The sequence below is a fragment of the Macaca fascicularis genome, chromosome 2 (genome assembly GCF_037993035.2).
Source record: "Macaca fascicularis isolate 582-1 chromosome 2, T2T-MFA8v1.1".
In the NCBI taxonomy this organism is placed as follows: Eukaryota; Metazoa; Chordata; class Mammalia; order Primates; family Cercopithecidae; genus Macaca; species Macaca fascicularis.
Window position 1 is genome coordinate 141,403,290 of NC_088376.1, and position 19,603 is coordinate 141,422,892.

The following is a 19,603-nucleotide window of genomic DNA, read 5'->3' on the forward strand; positions in this document are numbered from 1 at the left end:
ACCAGGATCAACTACACAAGGATCAGAGCTTTCCACGGAAAAGCAATGAAACCACAGTAAGTATACAAGAAAACATGAGACATTCCTTTGCATGGGAACATCATTTTTGGCTATGATTTAGAATATAGAAGCATTAAAAAGTAAACTATAGAAGAACAACAAAAATAGTTCTGTATGACAGAGCACACCAAAAACAAAGTTAAAAGATGAAAGACAAACTAGGAAAAATGTTTGGAACTCATTAATTACAGAGACTATAAAGCTTACAAAGAGCTCCAAGAAATCAACAAGCCAGTAGAAAAATGGGCAAATACTTTATAGAAAGGAAACACAAACTGCTCTTACAACAAAATGCTTACCCTTGCTCTCAGAAATTAAAATTGAACCTTCAATGTAATATATTTCACTTATCAGATCAGCAAACATCAGGTTTGATACTACATTGCCTGTGAGGCCATGATGAAACAATGATAATAAAAACAAGTACAAACACCTTAAGTATTTTGAAAATAACTCATTATTATTATTATTATTACTATTATTATTATTATTATTTGAGATGGAGTCTTACCCTGTCACCCAGGCTGGAGTGCAGTGGCACGATATTGGCTCACCACAACCTCCACCTCCCAGGTTCAAGCGATTCTCCTGCTTCAGCCTCCTGAGTAGCTGGGATTACAGGCGTCCACCACTATGCCCGGCTAATTTTTGTATATTTAGTAGACATGGGGTTTCACCATTTTGGCCAGGCTGGTCTTGACCTCCTGACCTCATGAACTACCTGCCTCGGCCTCCCAAAGTGCTGGGATTACAGGCGTAAGCCACCGTGCCCGGCCTCAAAATTATTTTTAAAACTGACAGAATTATAAATGCATTTATCCTGTAAGCCAATAACCTCACTCTTCAAAAGTTATCATAAATATTTACCTATATAAAAGATCATTTGTACATGTTATTTAGTACAGATCTATCATCAGTATGGGACTGGTTATACAGTGTATCCATACAAAATAATTCTGTGCAGCTTTAAGAATGAGCAATGCTCTATAAACTAATACAAAAGAATCTCCTGTAAGATACACTTTTAATAAAAAGGTATGTATCCTTCTATAAAAGAAAGAAATAAGAACATTTATATCTAGATAAAGAAAATTAGGAGGAGATTTAAACACTAATCTGAGAGATTATGTGTGAGGCCCCTGCCCTTCCAAATTCGTGCTCAGTTCCTCCCTGCTCTATGCCATAAACAGGAACAACCATGGCTAAGTTCAGCAGAGGCCAGAAAGATGAGCACCAATTACTTTCTTAATATCTATTTGTTTCTCATTTGACTTAACATTTCATACTCAGCTCTTTTCTGATTAACACAGTAAGCCTTGATGTATGAATAAGCAGGTGGTCTGGGCAAGCAGGGAATATACTTAGAAACATTTAAGTCATACTCCAAACAGGTTTAAACAAAATTTCCTCTTTTTTTAGGGAGATTTTTACTGTAGGGGGATTCTCAAATCGCCCTACAGTAAACCAGTGAATAGAGAAAGGCACTGTGATGGGAAAAGCAGCAAACAGTTTCAGAGCTCGAATTCCAGAACAAGAAAGGTCTCTAGATGGAATGGGTTTTGAAAGTGTTTCCTAATTACACTGGCCTAACTCCTTAATCATGAGAGACACGTGCTGAATATTCTCTAATGCTTCCTTGTCAGAATGGTAGATAACACAGGAACACTTCCAGAAGTTTAAATAATTTTATTTCATGTCATTTGGGATGTTTAGGTTTCCATGGCAAATGCTGTGTGCCGTTTCAAGGTTAACTGAATACATCTCAGGAAGACTACAATCCTGGATCCTTTAAGTTCCTTTTCTGCAGGAAAAGTGTGTGCCAACCTTATTAGCTTGAGTGAGCTTACAGTTATGTAAGCATCTCCCAACTCTGACCATTTTAATTACTAAGACATGGAGACAGAACACACATATGCTGTGCTTCAGATTATGGTGGGATGGACAAGTCAGATACAAGCAAGCTCTATGAAGAAAGGAATGAATTGAACCTTGTATCTGTCTAAAGACAAGCACTGTTACATAATCCAGCCCCATGGTAAGCTAGCGTCCCACTAAAGGTGCAGCATGCCAAACCACTCAGATGGTCCCACTGCATATGGAGTTCCTACCAAAGATATCTGCCATCCCCTTTCCCTGTTAGATTCCTTTTTGATGCACACAGAATGGCTCTAAGTGGTTTCTCTAAAGCAGAACAGAGTTTGTAGGTCACTTGGAGTCCAAAATAGATCAGCTAGCAGTTGCTCTTGGCCTAGTGATCTAGATTCCAAATTTCAGAACCTAAGAAATTCTATCAAGGTTTAAACAAGGGAACCCTTTAGATAACCTGACATATATGGGATGGAGATATCTGTATCACCTAAAACTTTTTAGGCCTTCTCATTCCTTAGCATCTTCTCTTTAGCCCTTGGCAACTCTGAATATGAAAATAACCAAGGGCTAATTAAGACAAGAGGAAAAGCTCAGAGGATCTGAACCCAGGCAAATACATGCTTCTTTGGTCTTCGCAGCTCTATGTTTTCTTGTCTTGTTAAGCCAGTGGCAACCCAGTTGTATGGGACAAATTTGGAATGTAATGTAAGCAAGGTGCTTTAACCATAGAACAGGAAGAATTTAAGCAGTAACTCACATAAAAAACAAATTTAAATAGCAGTCTTACTTGCTTAGCCCAAGTTCAGGTTTAAGATTGCAGGATCCTACGGGCAGGTCACAGAACTAGCTGCACAGAACACTTAAGTCAGGAAGTAACTACCACTGCTCTCAACCTATACTTAGAACTTTGCAAAGAAGAGTTAATTTAGGATTTTTAATGGTTAAGAATTTTTAACCCATCTTGGTGTGGAAGAACTATTCTATATACCCAAATACTTAATACAAGCATACTGCGATTCACAGATACTGCCTTTTTTTCTTCTTTTTTTTAAAAACAAATTGAAGATTTCTGGCAACCCTGTTTCAAGCAAGTCTATCAAGTCATTTTTCCAATAGCATGTGCTAATTACCTGTCTGTGCCATATTTTGGTAATTCTCACAATATTTCACACTTTTTCATTGTATATATGTTATGATGATTTGTGATTAGTGAACTTTGATGTTATTATTGTAACTGTTTTGGGGCACCATGAACTGCACCCATTTAAGACAGTAAACTTAACAAATGTGTTTTGATTGCTCCACTCACCAGCCCCTCCATCTCTCTCCCTCTCCTCAGGCTTCCCTACTTTGAGACACAACAATATTGAAACTAGGCTAATTAGTAACTCTACAATGGCTTCTAAGTGTTCAGGTGAAAAGAAGAGTAGTCACACATCTCTCACTTTAAATCAAAAGCTAAAAATGATACAGCTTAGTGAGAAAGGCATGTCAAAGCTGAAAGAGGCCAAACGCTAGGTCTCCTGGGGCAAATAGCCAAGCTGTGAATACAAAGTGCTACTCTGGTGAAAGCCGAAAAGCCTTATTACTGATATGGAGAAAGTTTTAATGGTCTGGATAGAAGATCAAACCAGCCACAAATTTCCGTTGAGCCAAAGCCTAATCCAGAGAAAGTCCCTAAATCTCCTTTCAGGGGCTAATAGCTGGTGACTTTAAGTTAAAGCCAATGCTCACTGGCCATTCCAAAAATCTTAGGGCCCTTAAGAATGATGCTAAATCTACTCTGCCTGTGCTCTGTAAATGAAACAAAGTCTGGATGACAGAACATCTGTTTAGAGCATGGTTTACTGAATATTTTAAGCCTGCTGTTGCGACCTACTGCTCAGAAAAAAGACTCTTCAAAATATTACTGCTCATTGACAATGTACATGGTCACCCAGAAGTTATGATGGAGATATACAAGGAGATTAATGCTGTTTTCATGCCTGGTAACAAAATTTCTATTCTGTGACCCATGGATCAAGGAGTTATTTAGACTTCCAAATCTTATTATCTAAGAAATACTTTTTTTGTAAGGCTATAGCTGCCACAGATGGTGATTCCTCTGATGGATCTGGAAAAAGTAAATTGAAAACCTTCTGAAAAAGATTCACCATTCTAGGTGCCATTAAGAATAATCAGGATTCATGGGAGGTGGTGAAAACATCAACATTAACAGGAATTCAGAAGAAGTTTACTCCAACCCTCATGGATGACAATTTTGAGGGTTTCAAGCCTTCACTGAAGGAAGGAACTGTGGATGTGACAGAAATAAAAAGAGAACTAAAGTTAGAAGTGGAACCCAAACATGGGTCTGAATTGCTGTAATCTCATGATCAAACACGGATTAGGAGTTGCTTTTCATGGATGAGCAAAGAAAGTGGTTTCTTGAGAAGAAATCTGCTGAAGATACTGTGAATGTTGAAATGACATGAAGAATTCAGAATATTACATAAACTTAGTTGATAAAGCAGCAGCAAGTTTTGACAGGACTGACTCCAATTTTGAAAGTTCTATTGTGGCTTAAATGCTATCAAACAGCGCTGCATAGGGATCTTTTGTGAACGGAATAGTCAATCTGTGGGGCAAACTTCATTGCTGTCTTAAGAAACTGCTGTAGTCACCCCAACCTTCAGCAACCACTACCCTGATTAGTCAGCAGCCATCAATAGCAAAACAAGACTATCCACCAGCAAAAAAGATTATGATTCACTGAAGGCTCAGATGATTGAATTTTTTAGCAATAAAGCATTTTTTAATTTAAGGTATGTACATTGTTTTTTAGATAGAATCTTATTATACATGTGATAGACTACAGTATTGTGTGAATAAAACTTTTATATGCACTGGAAAACCAAAAAAACTCATGAGACTCACTTTATTGTGATACTTGCTTTATTGCAGCGGTTTGAAACTGAACCTGCAATATCTCCGTGGTATGCCTGTACCCCCTGAAAAAAAATATCTAATATGAAATACACAACTATGTGAATATTGAGATGACACATAGGGAACATCTTGATGCAGTTACCTTGCCACATATTTCAGTAGCAAACCAGTGCCAAACATACTTTTAGGCACTAAATGACTTAATATATTCCAAATCTACTCCTTGGGGGGCCACATACTGACAGTGATCACTGACATACTTATTTCTACAGTAACATTTAAAATGACTATGGAAGCAAAATTTCCCACAGTTCAAAGAAACAAGGGCAAATGCGTATTTAAAGTGTCTGTATCTGGTATAGGGAAGAAAGTATTGCACGGTGATATGATCTGGTTGTGTCCCCACCCAAATCCTATCTTGAATTGTAACTCCCACAATTCTCACATGTCATGGGAGGAACCCAGTGGGAGGTGACTGAATTATGGGGGTGGGTCTTTCCTGTGCTATTCTTGTGATAGTGAATGAGTCTCACGAGATCTGATGGTTTTAAAAATGGGAGTTTTCCTGCACAAGCTCTTTTTCCCTGCCACCATCTCTGTAAGACATGACTCGCTCTTCCTCGACTTTCACCTTCTGCCATGATTGTGAGGCCTCCCCAGCCATGTGGAACTTTTAAGTCTAATAAACCTCTTTTTTTGTAAATTGCTTAGTCTTGGTTATCTCTTTATTGGCAGCATGAAAATGGACTAATACACACAGCTATACAAAAGCTGCCTGTTAAGGCAGTATCAATATTATTAAACATTAAAAAATACTAGTTTCAAGGTTGTTTGGGAGTCTTAAAGCAGTCTAATTATATCTTCATTAGAATCTTCCTTAGAAACACTAGTCAAAACACACTGTACCATGAAACAGATCAGTTAACTGAAATAAAGATAAGACCAGGAAGTCCTATAGATACCTGGTTATAACCCTGATGCTCATCAAGTACCCATTCTGCACAAGTTTTCGTGGAAAACTGGAGGAATTCTACAGTAAGAGCAATAAAAGTTTGGTACAGTAACTAGTGTATAAGTCCACTTCATTAATTATCCATAATGATTTACGTTAAATTGGAAATCTGTATTTACATTAAAATATTAAATCCTCATGACTTAACAAAGGGATGATTAATATAGAACTTTTAAGGTTACAATGGAAACAGTCTTTCCATATTAAAGAGAAAAACCTCAAAAAACCCAATTATTCTAAATTTAGAAACTAGTAATCTTTTTCTTTAGGTAGCAATTATAAATATTAACTATACTTAAAAGTGCACATCTCACAAATGAATAGAAACAGGTTCCCTCAATTTTTTTTTCCACATGACAATTATGATTTAGTGAAAGGATATAACATAGGAATTAGTGCCTAAACAAGCGACATTTTTAAAGAGCACCTAGTCTCAAGTCAATTTTTGTGATGTCAACTGCGTTTCATTAAAACACATAGCAAAAGAAACCTTTTCTCTCTGATCTGGAAGAAGAAACAAACTCTACTTTTCTACTACTACTCTACCCCAAATAAATCCTCCCTTCCTTAAGATAATGGATGTTTATGATTCAAGAGCCAAACATCTAATTTGATCATAGTTTAATAAGCAATTCCCACAGAATTAAAAATCATAAGTGATTAATATAACCAATAAGCATAATAACAAGGATATCTTACAGCTGTGTGACATTTTATTGTGTTTGTAAACTGCTTTTACATAAAATAGCTGCCTGTGCAATTTTTAGAGGGTCCAGCTATGATCAAATGTAGCTGGAATACTGCCACACAAGGTGTCTGGGGAATGAATCATGAGAGTTGTGTTTCTTTCTTAAAACAGGAAAAAAACAATCTATCTTCACTTTTTGAAGATGCATAAAAAATTAGTTTCTCACCTTCTGGTATTTCTGCCACCATTTATATGAACACTGGTCTTCCCTTGAGACAGGTTTTGAAGGAAATATCTGGCACTTATTGAGGGATTCTAACTGAACTGCAGACATGGTTGAAGGCAACACACATTCGGGAAGAATTTGCACTTTAGCTTGCTGGATTCTAAAATAAAGAGAACCAAGCATGGTATTCATTTCTAAAATCGACTAAAACTATAAGTTTCTAAACAGTGATAATTTTAAATACTATGATTTTCCAAGTTTTATCTTTTAAACATTCATCAAATACTGATGTTTAGATATAGAAATTTTCAGAAAATAATTTTATTTCATAAATCATACCAAAGTTAAAACCAAAGATAGCCTAAGGTATGGCTTTTCAATGTCACTGTGGAATGGAAAGGGAGATCTACACATTTCAGATAAATACAGAGTCTATAAATGAAACAAAGTTTTAAAAAACCAACATACAACTAACTACTGCTTGATACTTCTAATTTCTTAAACATTCTTTAGACACCCAAACTCTTCTATCCCCCCACTTCTTATGCTGCTTAACTCTTACATCTATCCTTTCCCATAAGTCATCTGAGTAGAGAAAGGAAGAGAAAAATCAAGAATGCATTTACATGGATGAATTAAAATAATACTAGGGAATTACATGCAATCTTTCTGTATGCATTCCTTTTCACATTAAAAGTTTATCTCTACAGAGGATCAAACTATACATTAGATTCTTAAAAGTTATTTAAAATGTCATAATAAAGTCTTTTCCAAAATGCTACTTGAGAATATCATAATTGCAAATATCTGATGAACTAGTGCAAACAGGAAGGTTGTATGCATGAGCTATCTTCCTGTGAGGCGCTGTATCTCTTAGAGTGTAGCTTTTGAAATGTAGAATATGTAACTATATTCAAATGCTAGTATAAAACACTGTCAGACTGACAAAGTCAAATATATTAAAAGTCTCTGCTTTATTAGTTATACTTAAGACTTCTAAAGTAGTCTTTCATAATAACCCCTGTTTGACCACAAAATATTATGGATGAAATTCTGACATTTTACTTATTTATTAAAAGGAAAAATAGCTGAGTGTGTTAGAAAGTACCTAGGTTTAATTTAATGATAATAGTAGACTCACTCTACCAACTTTATTTCCTTCCTGCAAACTCATTAGAAATACTCAAAAAATTTGTCTACATGATTTGGGAAAATGTTAAAACATTTTACTATAGTCAAACTATGGTCAAGTGTTCTTATGTTACTAGAGCTCATTAGAAACAAAATCTCAATTTCCTTCACCTGATTCATGAACACAAATAACCTGTTAATTATATTATGAAGACAAAAGTATATACCATCCTATGGAAATTTTTAGAAAGCTGATTCTTCTTTAAGGTTATAGGAAACTGAATTAAGAATTTTGCTTTACCAAACTATTGTGTAAGATTTGATTATGATAAAAACAGTAACATTATTGATCCCGTGGCTTACAGATCATGTTAACAGTCTGCAGTACAAGCTGTTTGAATTGCCTTGAAGGATGAAAGAATGCTCTCCTTTACCTGGTTAAACACGGCCAGGATCCACTGCATACGCAGTGGCTGGTTCTCCCAGCAGCTGAGTTTTGTTTTTAACATAAGCCAGTTTTTTTTCTTTCCAACCTGTTTATCAGAGTTGTTTTGTGATTACAGCAACATAATTTATATAAATGTTATAAAAACCAGTGAAATATGAGTACAACAATAAAATTGCTTCAAGGAACATTAAGTAGAGACATAAAAAAACTGCTTTCAACTTAGGTATATGCAACTTTAATAGGAAAAAAACCGCACAAATCTGGAAAATTTCTGCACTCAAATTGCCTTGTGACTATCTTTAGAATCCCTCTTTAAAGAAAAACTAGCAGTATAAACTGCGGATAATATACAATGAAAGTGCTAGAAAGTCTGCAGTCATCTCCAATGTGCAGACCTGCTTCAATTAAAAGACGCTGGTCTCCCCAAATGAAAAATGAATGAATTTATACATTTTAAGTTAAAATAAAATGTTTAAGCTATATATGTGTAACATTTTGTGATTTCCAGCTTCAACTAACTTTCTGACTAACAATTACTGGTCTCAGTCATGACAGGTAAGAGATCTTCTCTTGTGATGCCAACAGGATATCAATCCCCTCCTCCTCTCTACATGCTAACAAGTAGGAACTTCTGAAGAGTCCTATGTCAATGAGACCTGTGTTTTTACTAAAAAGAAATTTCTTTGTGTTCAGAAGATGCCCTTCCTGCCGCCCTGCCCCCCACGATTCTGGTTGTTGTATACTTTTTTTTTTTGAGATGGAGTCTCACTCTGTTGGCCAGGCTGGAGTGCAGTGGTACAATCTCTGCTCACTGCAACTTCTGCCTCCCAGGTTCAAGTGATTCTCATGACTCAGCCTCCCGAGTAGCTGGAATTACAGGCACCATGCCCAGCTAATTTCTTTTATTTTTAGTAGTGATGGGGCTTCACCATGTTGGTCAGGCTAGTCTTGAACTCCTGGCCTTAAGTGATTCACATACCTTGGCCTTCCAGAGTGCTGAGATTACAGGTATGAGTCACCACACCTGGCCTCTGTAGTGTACTTTCAATAAATGAAGTGTCATTTAGGTAAAAGACAAATGGATATTTTTATTTTTTAATTTTTTTTAGTTTTCTATATGCTTATTTCTCTAAAACAAATGAATATTAAATATTTTACTGGAGAAAGGGAAGGTGGCTTGAGTTTCAAATGTGCTATGAAGAAATCCTGGTATAAGGGAAGGAGTACCAGTTTGGAAGTCAGGGGACCTAGAACCAATCAGGTCTGTCGCTTATTTGCTGTTTAGGCAAATTACTTAACCTCTCTAGTATTTAGCATTCTGATATAGAAAAAGAGGAGACTGCACTAAATCATCTCCAGAATTTCTTTCATTTCACCACTTCCAGTGAAGGTGGTTACAGGGCCAGAGAAGTAGTGGAGCCAAGAGAAATCTCATTCCACAGAGGCCTTTTAAATGAAGACAGACATACCCTTATGAGAGACCTTAATAATGGGTCTACAGAATACTAGAGAGAATGTGTCCTTTCCAAGTCTTATCCGCCTGTATCAGTTTGATAGTAATCTTTTTTTTTCCTTTGAGATGGAGTTTCCCTCTTGTGGCCCAGGCTGGAGTGCAGTGGCACGATCTTGGCTCACCGCAACCTCTGCCTCCTGGGTTCAAGCGATTCTCCTGCCTCAGCCTCCCAAGTAGCTGGGATTATAGGCATGTGCCACCATGCCTGGCTAACTTTGTATTTTTAGTAGAGATGGGGTTCCTCCATGTTGGTCAGGCAGATCTCGAACTCCTGAGCTCCGGTGATCGTCCTGCCTTGGCTTCCCAAAATGCTGGGATTACAGGCATGAGCCACTGCATGTGGCCTGATGTTAATCTTTACTAGAGTCAAGCATTCATTCCTTGTCTCGTTTTCAGAGTTAACGATATACTGCCATCTTGTGTTCAATAGTTTTTCCACAATCAAAACTCACTAATGTCAAGACAGTCTGAGAAATATACTTTTCCCCAAGTCAACTTTCCTTTATGGTTTCTAGAATAGTATTCACAATTGAAATTGTATGAAGTAAGAAGTACTTTAAAAATGGAACTGTTAGCAAAATCCACAGTAACAAAACAGTTTTCTAATTATCATAATGCAGACCACCCCCAGGAAATCATTCTTTCATTCATTTATATAACATTTATGGTCCTAAAAGTAAAACATAAATAAGTCTTGGTCATTGTTCTTAAGCAGGTTATCTATCGAGGGAGACAGACATATAATCCCATCAGGACAGGGCAATGTGGTAAGGCTATCAAAGTGTGCACAATGAATGTTCTGAGGAAGTACCTGGAGAGAACTAAACACCCTAAGAGCTCTGGCAATCCCATCTCACATTCCTCTATGCTCTCTTTAGCTCCAAGGAGCTATCTGACATGTCAACATTTCCATAATTAAAAAATATATAGGAATGCCCACCATGTGAACAAAATAGACAAAACGTTCCTGCCCTCATGCTGTTCACATTCTTTTTTCAGTCTTAATCCCCACCCCACCAAATAAAAACCCCAAAATACTCAGAACTTCCATGTGTCCAGAAGATACTACCTGGGCAACACAGAGGTCTGATGAGATTTTCAACTCTGGGTATAAATTGGAAACCAATTCACTAGTACTTGTATTGTGTACCAGGACTGTGTATCTGTAAGACCTCAGAGGTGATGTGCCACAGTTGAGAAGCACTCCCTTAAGAGGTAATATCCAATGATCAAGGCAAATGCTTTACTTTGTTTCCTTTTTAAAAGAGGATAAAATAAGATAAACTGGACTTTTCTGTGTCTGCTTTAATGTGAATCCCTCGAATTTGTGCAAAACCCAGCCATTCGAGCTATGTCAAAATGAGTAACTGCTGAAACAGTACACTCAGGGAATTTCTAAATGTCACAAGGCACATAGACTACAAGTATTTATTGATCACTTATTATGTAAATAGCATTTCTGGGTGATATAAAATTCACACTGGAGAAGGACACTAAATATAAATGGCTTTTATAGCTCAGATGGAGCAGTTGGCAGATGTAACCCGTGTGGCTTTCAAACATCATAGCAATGCTACAAAAACCACAGCTGTCCTGGTGAGCACACAAATAGCTCACAAGCCTGTGGTCTCCCTATCCTCTTATGCTCTGAGAGGCCTTCAATCCTAAAGAAGCCAAGTCCCAAACAGCACCTCCCTTTGGATTTACATTACTATTCTCAAACCTGGAGAGACATTAGAATCACCTGAAAATCATTTTTAAAAGATGCTGCAGCCTCATCACTCTCTGGAGATGGGAGATGAGGTTGAAACTCAAGCTTCTATAGTTTTAAAAGCTTCCCAGGTGATTCTGATGCATAGCAAGGTTGGAAACCACTGGGCTATACCTTAGAAGGGAAAGAGAACAACTAGTTAAAAGTTACAAAATCTGAAAGGTCAGTAGAATAACAAAGTACAAGAAAACTATTTCATTATAAAACATTCACAGAGCATTAAGGTGTATGTTATTTCTTACCCATCTGACTGTGTTCTTAGCTCAAGGACTTTGAACCTTTGTCTTCCAATTGCTTTCACTTTCACTATCTCAATTCCAAAATCCTGTTCTTCTCGATAGGCATATATCTCTGCTGTTGTTCCAAACTGTGCTTCCCTTTCCTGTATATTGCTTCCAAGACAATTTTAAAAGGAAAGAATTTTGAACATTTGAGTTTTAAATATATGCAAAGTATGCAAAAGCAATACATATGGGTAAACAATTTATAGACTCAACCCTTACTACAAAGCTAGTATAATTTTATTTATTTATTTGTTTGAGATGCAGTGTGGCTGCGTTACCCAGACTAGAGTGCAGTGGCATGATCTCAGTTTGCTGCAACCTCTGCCTCCCAGGTTCAAGTGATTCTCCTGCCCCAGCCGCCTGAGTAGCTGGGATTACAGGCACACACCACCACGCCTGGCTAATTTTTGTATTTTTAGTAGAGATGGGGTTTCACCATGTTTGTCAGGCTGGTCTCAAACTCCCAACGTCAGGTGATACACCCGCCGCGGCCTCCCAAAGTGCTCGGAGTATAGGCGTGAGCTACCGTGCCTGGCCAATTTTATTTATTGTTAAATCACATGGGGGATATAGAAGGAGGATTCAGGAAGTACGATTAGAGAACTTTAGGAAAAGAATAGATTTCTAGTCACTGAAAATAATTTAGAACTTACAGGGGTTTAAACTCATTTCCCAAACCAAACATTCTTTCACTCTGTCAAATGACTTATCATTTCTGCTGCTTACTGGCAGCACTGTACTGGGGTGGGAGCTTCCTGTATGTATTTCCCGCCTCTACTGCAGATTTCCTTTATTTGCCACGGGATACTTAACATTCAGCTTCAATTTAAAGGGTACAACCTATGAATTTTGAGAGACAAGGAAAGAAAAGACCACTCTTTCGGAAAAGTAATCCCTTAGGTTAAAATAAAAAAGCACTATTTCTCTTTAATAAAGACAGTTATTGAAACCAAGATTTCAGAAATGTTTTTCATCAAATATAAATGATTAAAAATTTTTCAAATACCAGAAAGTTAAATTGTGTATGAAGGTGTAGAGCTGAGTAAGATGGTAATTAAATGAACAAAAATACTCCAACTTGCACTATGAAACTTCTACTTAACCAAACTCCTAACCTCACGTTCTTACCCAACCTCTCCTGTACATGCATAATAACAGCCTGCTTTGGCTTCAACAATGACCACCGCAATTACCCATGAGAGGAAATGTATTAAGCAAATGGACTCTAATATTTTACCTGTATGCAAGAACAGCAAAGGTTCTATCTTTCTGAATTAAATTCCGCACCATACTGACTTCTTGAGGGTGAAAAAGCTGAAGAGGCAATGTCTGTCCGGGAATCAGGATCATCATCACCTGTGGCAGAACTGGAATCACCTGACAGCTGTCGTCATCGTGCAAAGTCCTGCCATGAAATTCTTCCATATCAGCGCCTAGGTACTATTTAAGAACATATATAGGTACAGCGTCATGATCGATATGTAATAAAAATATAAGCTCAACAGACTAAAGAGCAAATCACATTAAAAGAAATACAGGCCAGGCACAGTGGCTCACACCTGCAATCCCAGGACTTTGGAAGGCCGAGATGGGTGGATCACCTGAGGTCAGGAGTTCAAGACCAACCTGGCCAACATGGTGAAACCCTGTCGCTACTAAAACTACAAAAATTAGTTGGGTGTGGTGGTGGATGCCTGTAATCCTAGCTACTCAGGAGGCTGAGGCAGGGGAATCACTCGAACCCAGGAGGTGGAGGCTGCAGTGAGCCGAGATTGTGCCACTGCAGTCACTCGAGCTTGGGTGACAGAGCAACGCTCTGTCTCAAAAAAAAAAAAAAAATACAAATGGGGTTACAAACACTTAATAAATGTGGTATATAAGCATCCCATGTGAAAATATAATTTTTAATCTAACTTTAACTCTTAGAAGAATTTCTAATCTTTTATGAAGAATATCTCACAAACACAGAAATTCAAGAATTTTTAAATACAAAGTATTTTATTTTTACCAAGAAATATCTCTATGTCCAAATATCACAAACAGCAAGTAAAAAATGTATGTTCAGTAACACTCTAGTACCTAGAAGTACAGAGAAGTATTTAATAGCTCAATTACTAGAAAGACTATAAAGAGCAACAATTCTTCAAACAATTCCACCACAACATAGTATTAAGCTTCTTCAAAATTATAGTTAAATGTTTATCTACTGGCAAATAGCCCATGTCCTCATCCACAATTTCTGATATCTAGTAATACAAATATCAGTCACTTGTATTTATGAACTTTTATCTACATTTAAATTTGTATCTATTATATTAGATCTATCACTAAATTACATACTGTATGTGATGTTGGCAGACTGGTGTCAAAATTTATGATGTTTGGTTTTTTGGCTTCTTTACTATCCTGGTCTTCAACTTCCATTTCATCTTCTTCCTCACTCTCTGCTGTAAGAGTAGAATATTGTAAGAAAAAAAAAAAGAATGAAAACCTTTCAAACACATAATTCCTTCTTCAAAAAAGGGGTACTTCTAAAACCACATGCATTTGGTAAACTCTACAGTACTGTGAAGAGGCAGTCAGAGGGCTGGGGTCTATGCTGGGCTCTGTCAGTAGCTATTTTTTTTTTTAAGTCAACTGTGAATTTTAGAATAGTTTAACATTTATAGAGAAGTTGCAAAGATAATACAGAGTGCTCCTGTATGTCACACACCCTTTTCCCCTATAGTTAATTTATATCAGTATGGTACATTTGCCACAACGAAGGAATCAGTCTTGGTACATTACTATAACTAAACTTCACATTTTATTTGGATCCCCTTAGTTTTTATCTAATCTTTTTGTGTTCCAGGATCCCACATTACATTTAGTTATCATGTTTCCCTACCCTCCTCTGGGCTAGTGTAGTTTTCAGACTTTGCTTGTTTCTGAGTTTTGAGGAGTACTGGTCAGGTATTTTGAAAAGTATCCCACAACTGGGTTTTGTTGATGTAATTCCCACAATTAGACTGAGGATACGTGTTTCAGGGAGGAAAAAGTGAAGTGTTGTTATTCTTTTGTTTTTTAGAAATGGGGTCTGTCGCCAATGTGCTGTTTTTATTACATATCAAGCCTACATATTATGAACTAGTCCTGCTATGAACCTTGATCACCTGGCTAAAGCAGTATGTGTCAGGTTTTGCCACTATAAAGTTCCTTTCCCCCTCCTTTTCACATTATACTCTTTGGAAGCAAATCACTAGGTGTAGCCTCCACTTAAGCGGTGATGAGTTATGCTCCACTCCCTTGAAAGGGAAATACCTATATACGTTATTTAAAATTCTTCTATATGGGAGATTTTTCTCTTCTCCCTCACCAGAAACTAATTTTAACACCTTAGACAACTCATTCTGCCCAATTAAATTTTAGTTTCCTCATCTGCAAAATGATAGGCTTAAACACGTCAACCTCTAACGTTCTCTCAAACTCTCAACTTCAAAGAATTCCTACATAAGTAAGAAAAGAAACCAAAGCAGGCAAGATCTGTTAATTAAAACAGAGAAAGATAATCTGGCAGGAAGAATTTCACAGCATTTTTCTAATGATAACATTTCTGTGGCTGTCACTACATTATTTTAAAGTGAAGGCCAGGTGTGGTGGCTCACACCTGTAATCCCAGCACTTTGGGAGGACGAGGCAGGCAGATCACTTGAGGTCAGGAGTTCAAGACCAGCCTGGCCAACATGTTGAAACCCCATCTCTACTAAAAACACAAAAATTAGCCGGGTGTGGTCGCAGGTGCCTGTAATCCCAGCTACTGGGGAGGCTGAGGCAGGAGAATTGCTGGAACCCAGGAGGCGGAGGTTGCAGTGAGCTGAGATTGTGCTACTACACTCCAGCCTGGGTGACAGAGCAAGATTCCATCTCAAAAGAAAAAAAGAAATTTTTGCAATCATTTTCATACTATTTTGCTTAGTAATTTTAAATTTAAAAATAAAGTTGCATGAAGCATAAAACATTTTAGAAGAACGTCTTAGAAAACTAGATGTTACCAATGACAGCAAAGAAAATTAGAAAATGCTACACAATACAAATGCTATTATACTAACTGTGAGTCTGTCCGTTTCATACAAACTATGAGTAAATTTCCTATCCTAGACCAGTGATTCTCAACCACAGGTGATTTTGCCCCTCAGGGGATATTGGTTGTAATAACTAAGGGAGTCTGACTGGCATCTAGTGGGTAGAGGCCAAGGATGCAGCTAAATAGCCTACAATGCAAAAGACAATCCCACCCAAAGAATTCTCCAGCCCAAAAGTCAAGTGCTGAGGTTGGGAAACCCTGGCCTAGACTAACAATAAAGAATTACTGAATCTCATTTCTCACCTCCCAGTTCCTGTATTTTTAAACGCCCCAAATAAACTTCTAAATCAATAAAATGTCAATACAAAATAATCATTTTTTTCCTTTACATATCATTATTTAAGTCAAACCACCTGTAGCCAGGTCCCTGACAGAAAATAAAAATGTTTTTCAATATGGTAACTGCCTTGGACTTTCTATTCATTGTTACAATTTCCCAGATACAAAACTTTGTCAAAAACAGAATTACTTCAACTTATATGTAAATAGTCAATGCTCTAACACTTCATACAAATTTTCCTTGGAACATGTAAGTTTCACCAAAAGATAAAATAGGGCAATCTAAATGGATGAGAAAAATATTCTGTATCAAATTCTTTGTATTTCCAACGCTGACAGCATGGCTATCACTTGGCATGCAGCACGATCCACTTTATTGCTCTACTACAGAAAGTTTAAAAGATAAACTATTAGCTCAAAGGCTGGAATTAATATTGTTAAAAATTTACATTTTAACTCTTCTGACTCCTAGTCTCTAAATAATTTCTTTAGTAACTTTTTTTTTCATAAATATGGCTAAAACCCACTTTCCCATACTCAGTTATGTTTATTGTTTCATTTGCCTAGGATAAATTCTTCACATCTCAACTATAAAGCTTTTTGTTGCAACTTAGAGGACTTATTCTTCAGAACAACTCATACTACATGGAATTATGGAAAGTCCAATGTTTGTAAATGCTTTCCAAAATTTACATAATTTGGAAAGGCATTATTGCTATATCTACATCATCTCTGGGCCCTCTCCCGATGTTTTTCTGAAACACACACACACACACACACACACACAAAACACGCTGACTGTTCAGAGCTATCACAGTGAAGTCTGATGACTCATCTCATGCAGAAGCACCATGTGAATGCCGACAGAACATCAGTATCCTTCCTCTTCTATTTACCATTCTCCCTGAAACACCGGATTTGGCACAGAGAGTAGGGCTAATGTCTCTGAAAAAACAGCTCAGCTTTCCATCAAAGGCTGGCACACTTACCCTTGTGTCAATTCAGCTAGGATGGCTTCAAGAACAACCACTGACTATGGTTTATTTTTATAGAAAAGTTCTCTCCTATATGGTGGGCGTGCACTCAGTCTCTTCCATGCTGCTACTAGTGGACAAATTAATCTTCCAAGCATAGATTTCCTTAGGCAATTACCTGAAACCGAAAACTGTTTCTTGGCAATCCACGGGAAAAACCCCAAACACACTGGCAAGAGATGCCAGTTTCCCAGCAACTTAAACCCAATCTACCTCCTAGGCCTTATGTTCCACAATCATATCCTAAATATGTGCTTTTGGATGTCTCCTGATCTACCTTGAAAGGCTTTTTCCCAGCTCCTCTGACCCTTGAACAACTTCTGCCTCTGAAGAACCACAATAGCATTCATTTATCTGGCCCTAAATCAACTGCCTCTGCAGTTGATTTATGTTTAGTTATATTCTCAGCAGCCCCGCCTAGACAGTAAACCTCAAGTATCAGATTGTGTATTATCTCTCGTTTCATCTCCACAACACCTAACATACTTGATTAACCAAGGGACTCAGTTAATAGTCTCAAGTTTGGATGATACGCCTTTTGGAAAGCATCTCTTGAAAGGCATTGCATGAGAAGTTTATACAATATTCCATGCCTTTTTTTTTTCTGTTCAGTATTTCAACACAAGGCCAAAGTCTAAACATTTCACACAACATACAGGAAAAAGAAAAACTAAGTCTCTCTGATAAAGCATAATCGTAGATGCCTGAGAAAAACAGACCAACAGTAAGAAAAACAAAATAGAGAAGAGATTTAGAGATATAATGACAGACACACCCGGGATGGAATCCTAACTCTGCTGTGTGACCTTGCGCAAGTCACTGAACTAATCTGCAATCCAATACTCGCTGATCAAATCAGAAACTGAAAAGTGATGTGGAAAGGATTAAAAGGCGAAATGCAGGCAAAGCGTTAAGTGCAAGGCTCGTAACACGGTTAGTGCTTAGTACATGTTAGCTGTCACTCTTATTAAAAGGAAGGAAACCAGCAAAAGTAACAGCTGTGAATCTGACCCGGCCCTCTAGTTCCAGAGCATTTCCTAGGAGCTACACTCAGGACACAGGGAGGATGGAGAGGATGAGTTTCCTGTTCTTAAGAGCAAACGTCCCCCGACACCCTGGCTCACGGCTCGGGGCAACAGAGCAGCGAAGAAGGTGCCGCGACTCCATCGCTGGCCAAGGGCCGACGTGAAGCAGTCTCCTGGTGCGGCCCTGCTGGGCTAGCTGGCCAGTCTCGGCGCCCCCACACCCGCCTCCCAGGCCCAGCTGCACCGTTAGCGGCTCCGGGCCTCGCCGCACTCCCGACTACAGGGAACTACTCCGGGCGGTTACCAGGCAAGAGCGGCAGGTGATTGCCCATGTTGTGCGCAGCGTCCTGCTGATCTCCTTCGCCGGCCATGTCTGTTTACCCGCAAAGGAGGCTGGGACAGGGCGGTGCCGGAGACTCCGGGGGAGGGTCCGCGTCTTGCCGCTGCCGCGCACCGGGGCCACAGCGCCCCCTGGCGGCCCCAGAGGAGCAGACGGCGGCGCGTACCCAGGCCTGGGAGTGATGCCCTAGGCGGAAGGGACAATTACAGGCCTGCGCTCCGCACCAGGGACAGAACGCCGTTCCCCGCCATCCAGGGCTGAGTGCCCGGCGTACACGCTGCAGAGTCCTCACCTTGTTCCAGCCTTTAGCATGACTTATTTAATCGTACTATTTTGCATATGGAGAAACTGAGGCTGAGAGCCTTTAGTCTCCACCTTGTTTTAAACGAAGAGGGTAGGGAGTAAATAGAAACCTGTTCATGCAGCAATAGTTTCAATTCTTAAAATATGAAGCATATATAAAATAAGCATATATGTGAAGGCTGGGGAAATCCATCAGTTATTCCGAGGGTGGTTAAATTATTGCTGATTTTCTTCAGTAGTTTCAATATATGTACATGTAACTTCAATAACTTCAGTAGTTTCCATATATGTACATTACATTACAAAATTAACAAGTATTCATCAGAAACCTCCTACTTGAAATGATGATCCACAGAATGGAAAACGCCTATAATTGGTAAATAAAACTGTCTAAATATAAACTAACCTACTCATTATGACTTCAGCTATGTAAAAACAAGTCACTGTGGCAAAAAAGAAATAAAGACTATGTAAAAAATGAAGATAATTCTGTTATAATGGTGGAGTTGTGACTGGCAAGATATTTGCTTTGGAGGGTGGACAAAAGTTTTCGTAGTGTACTTTCAATA

The 19,603-nt window shown here is 38.1% G+C and overlaps 1 protein-coding gene across 2 annotated transcripts in view; it reads right to left on the reverse strand.

The window, feature by feature from the left end:
• The window catches only part of CRBN (cereblon), a 29,611-nt gene extending 10,845 nt beyond the window's left edge, over positions 1–18,766 (reverse strand). The window contains exons 1-5 of one of the 2 annotated variants that reach the window (XM_005547651.5): positions 18,696–18,766; positions 14,271–14,377; positions 13,168–13,370; positions 11,889–12,038; positions 6,784–6,943 (exon numbers count right to left, since the gene is read on the reverse strand). In XM_005547651.5, coding sequence (XP_005547708.1) covers positions 6,784–6,943; positions 11,889–12,038; positions 13,168–13,370; positions 14,271–14,377; positions 18,696–18,762 — 687 coding nt within the window. In that variant the 5' untranslated portion in view covers positions 18,763–18,766. Of the gene's footprint in view, positions 1–6,783; positions 6,944–11,619; positions 11,761–11,888; positions 12,041–13,167; positions 13,371–14,270; positions 14,378–18,695 lie in introns of those variants that run through there. The other variant, XM_074032747.1, reaches the window with a different exon arrangement.
• Between the last annotated feature and the right edge of the window lie 837 nt (positions 18,767–19,603).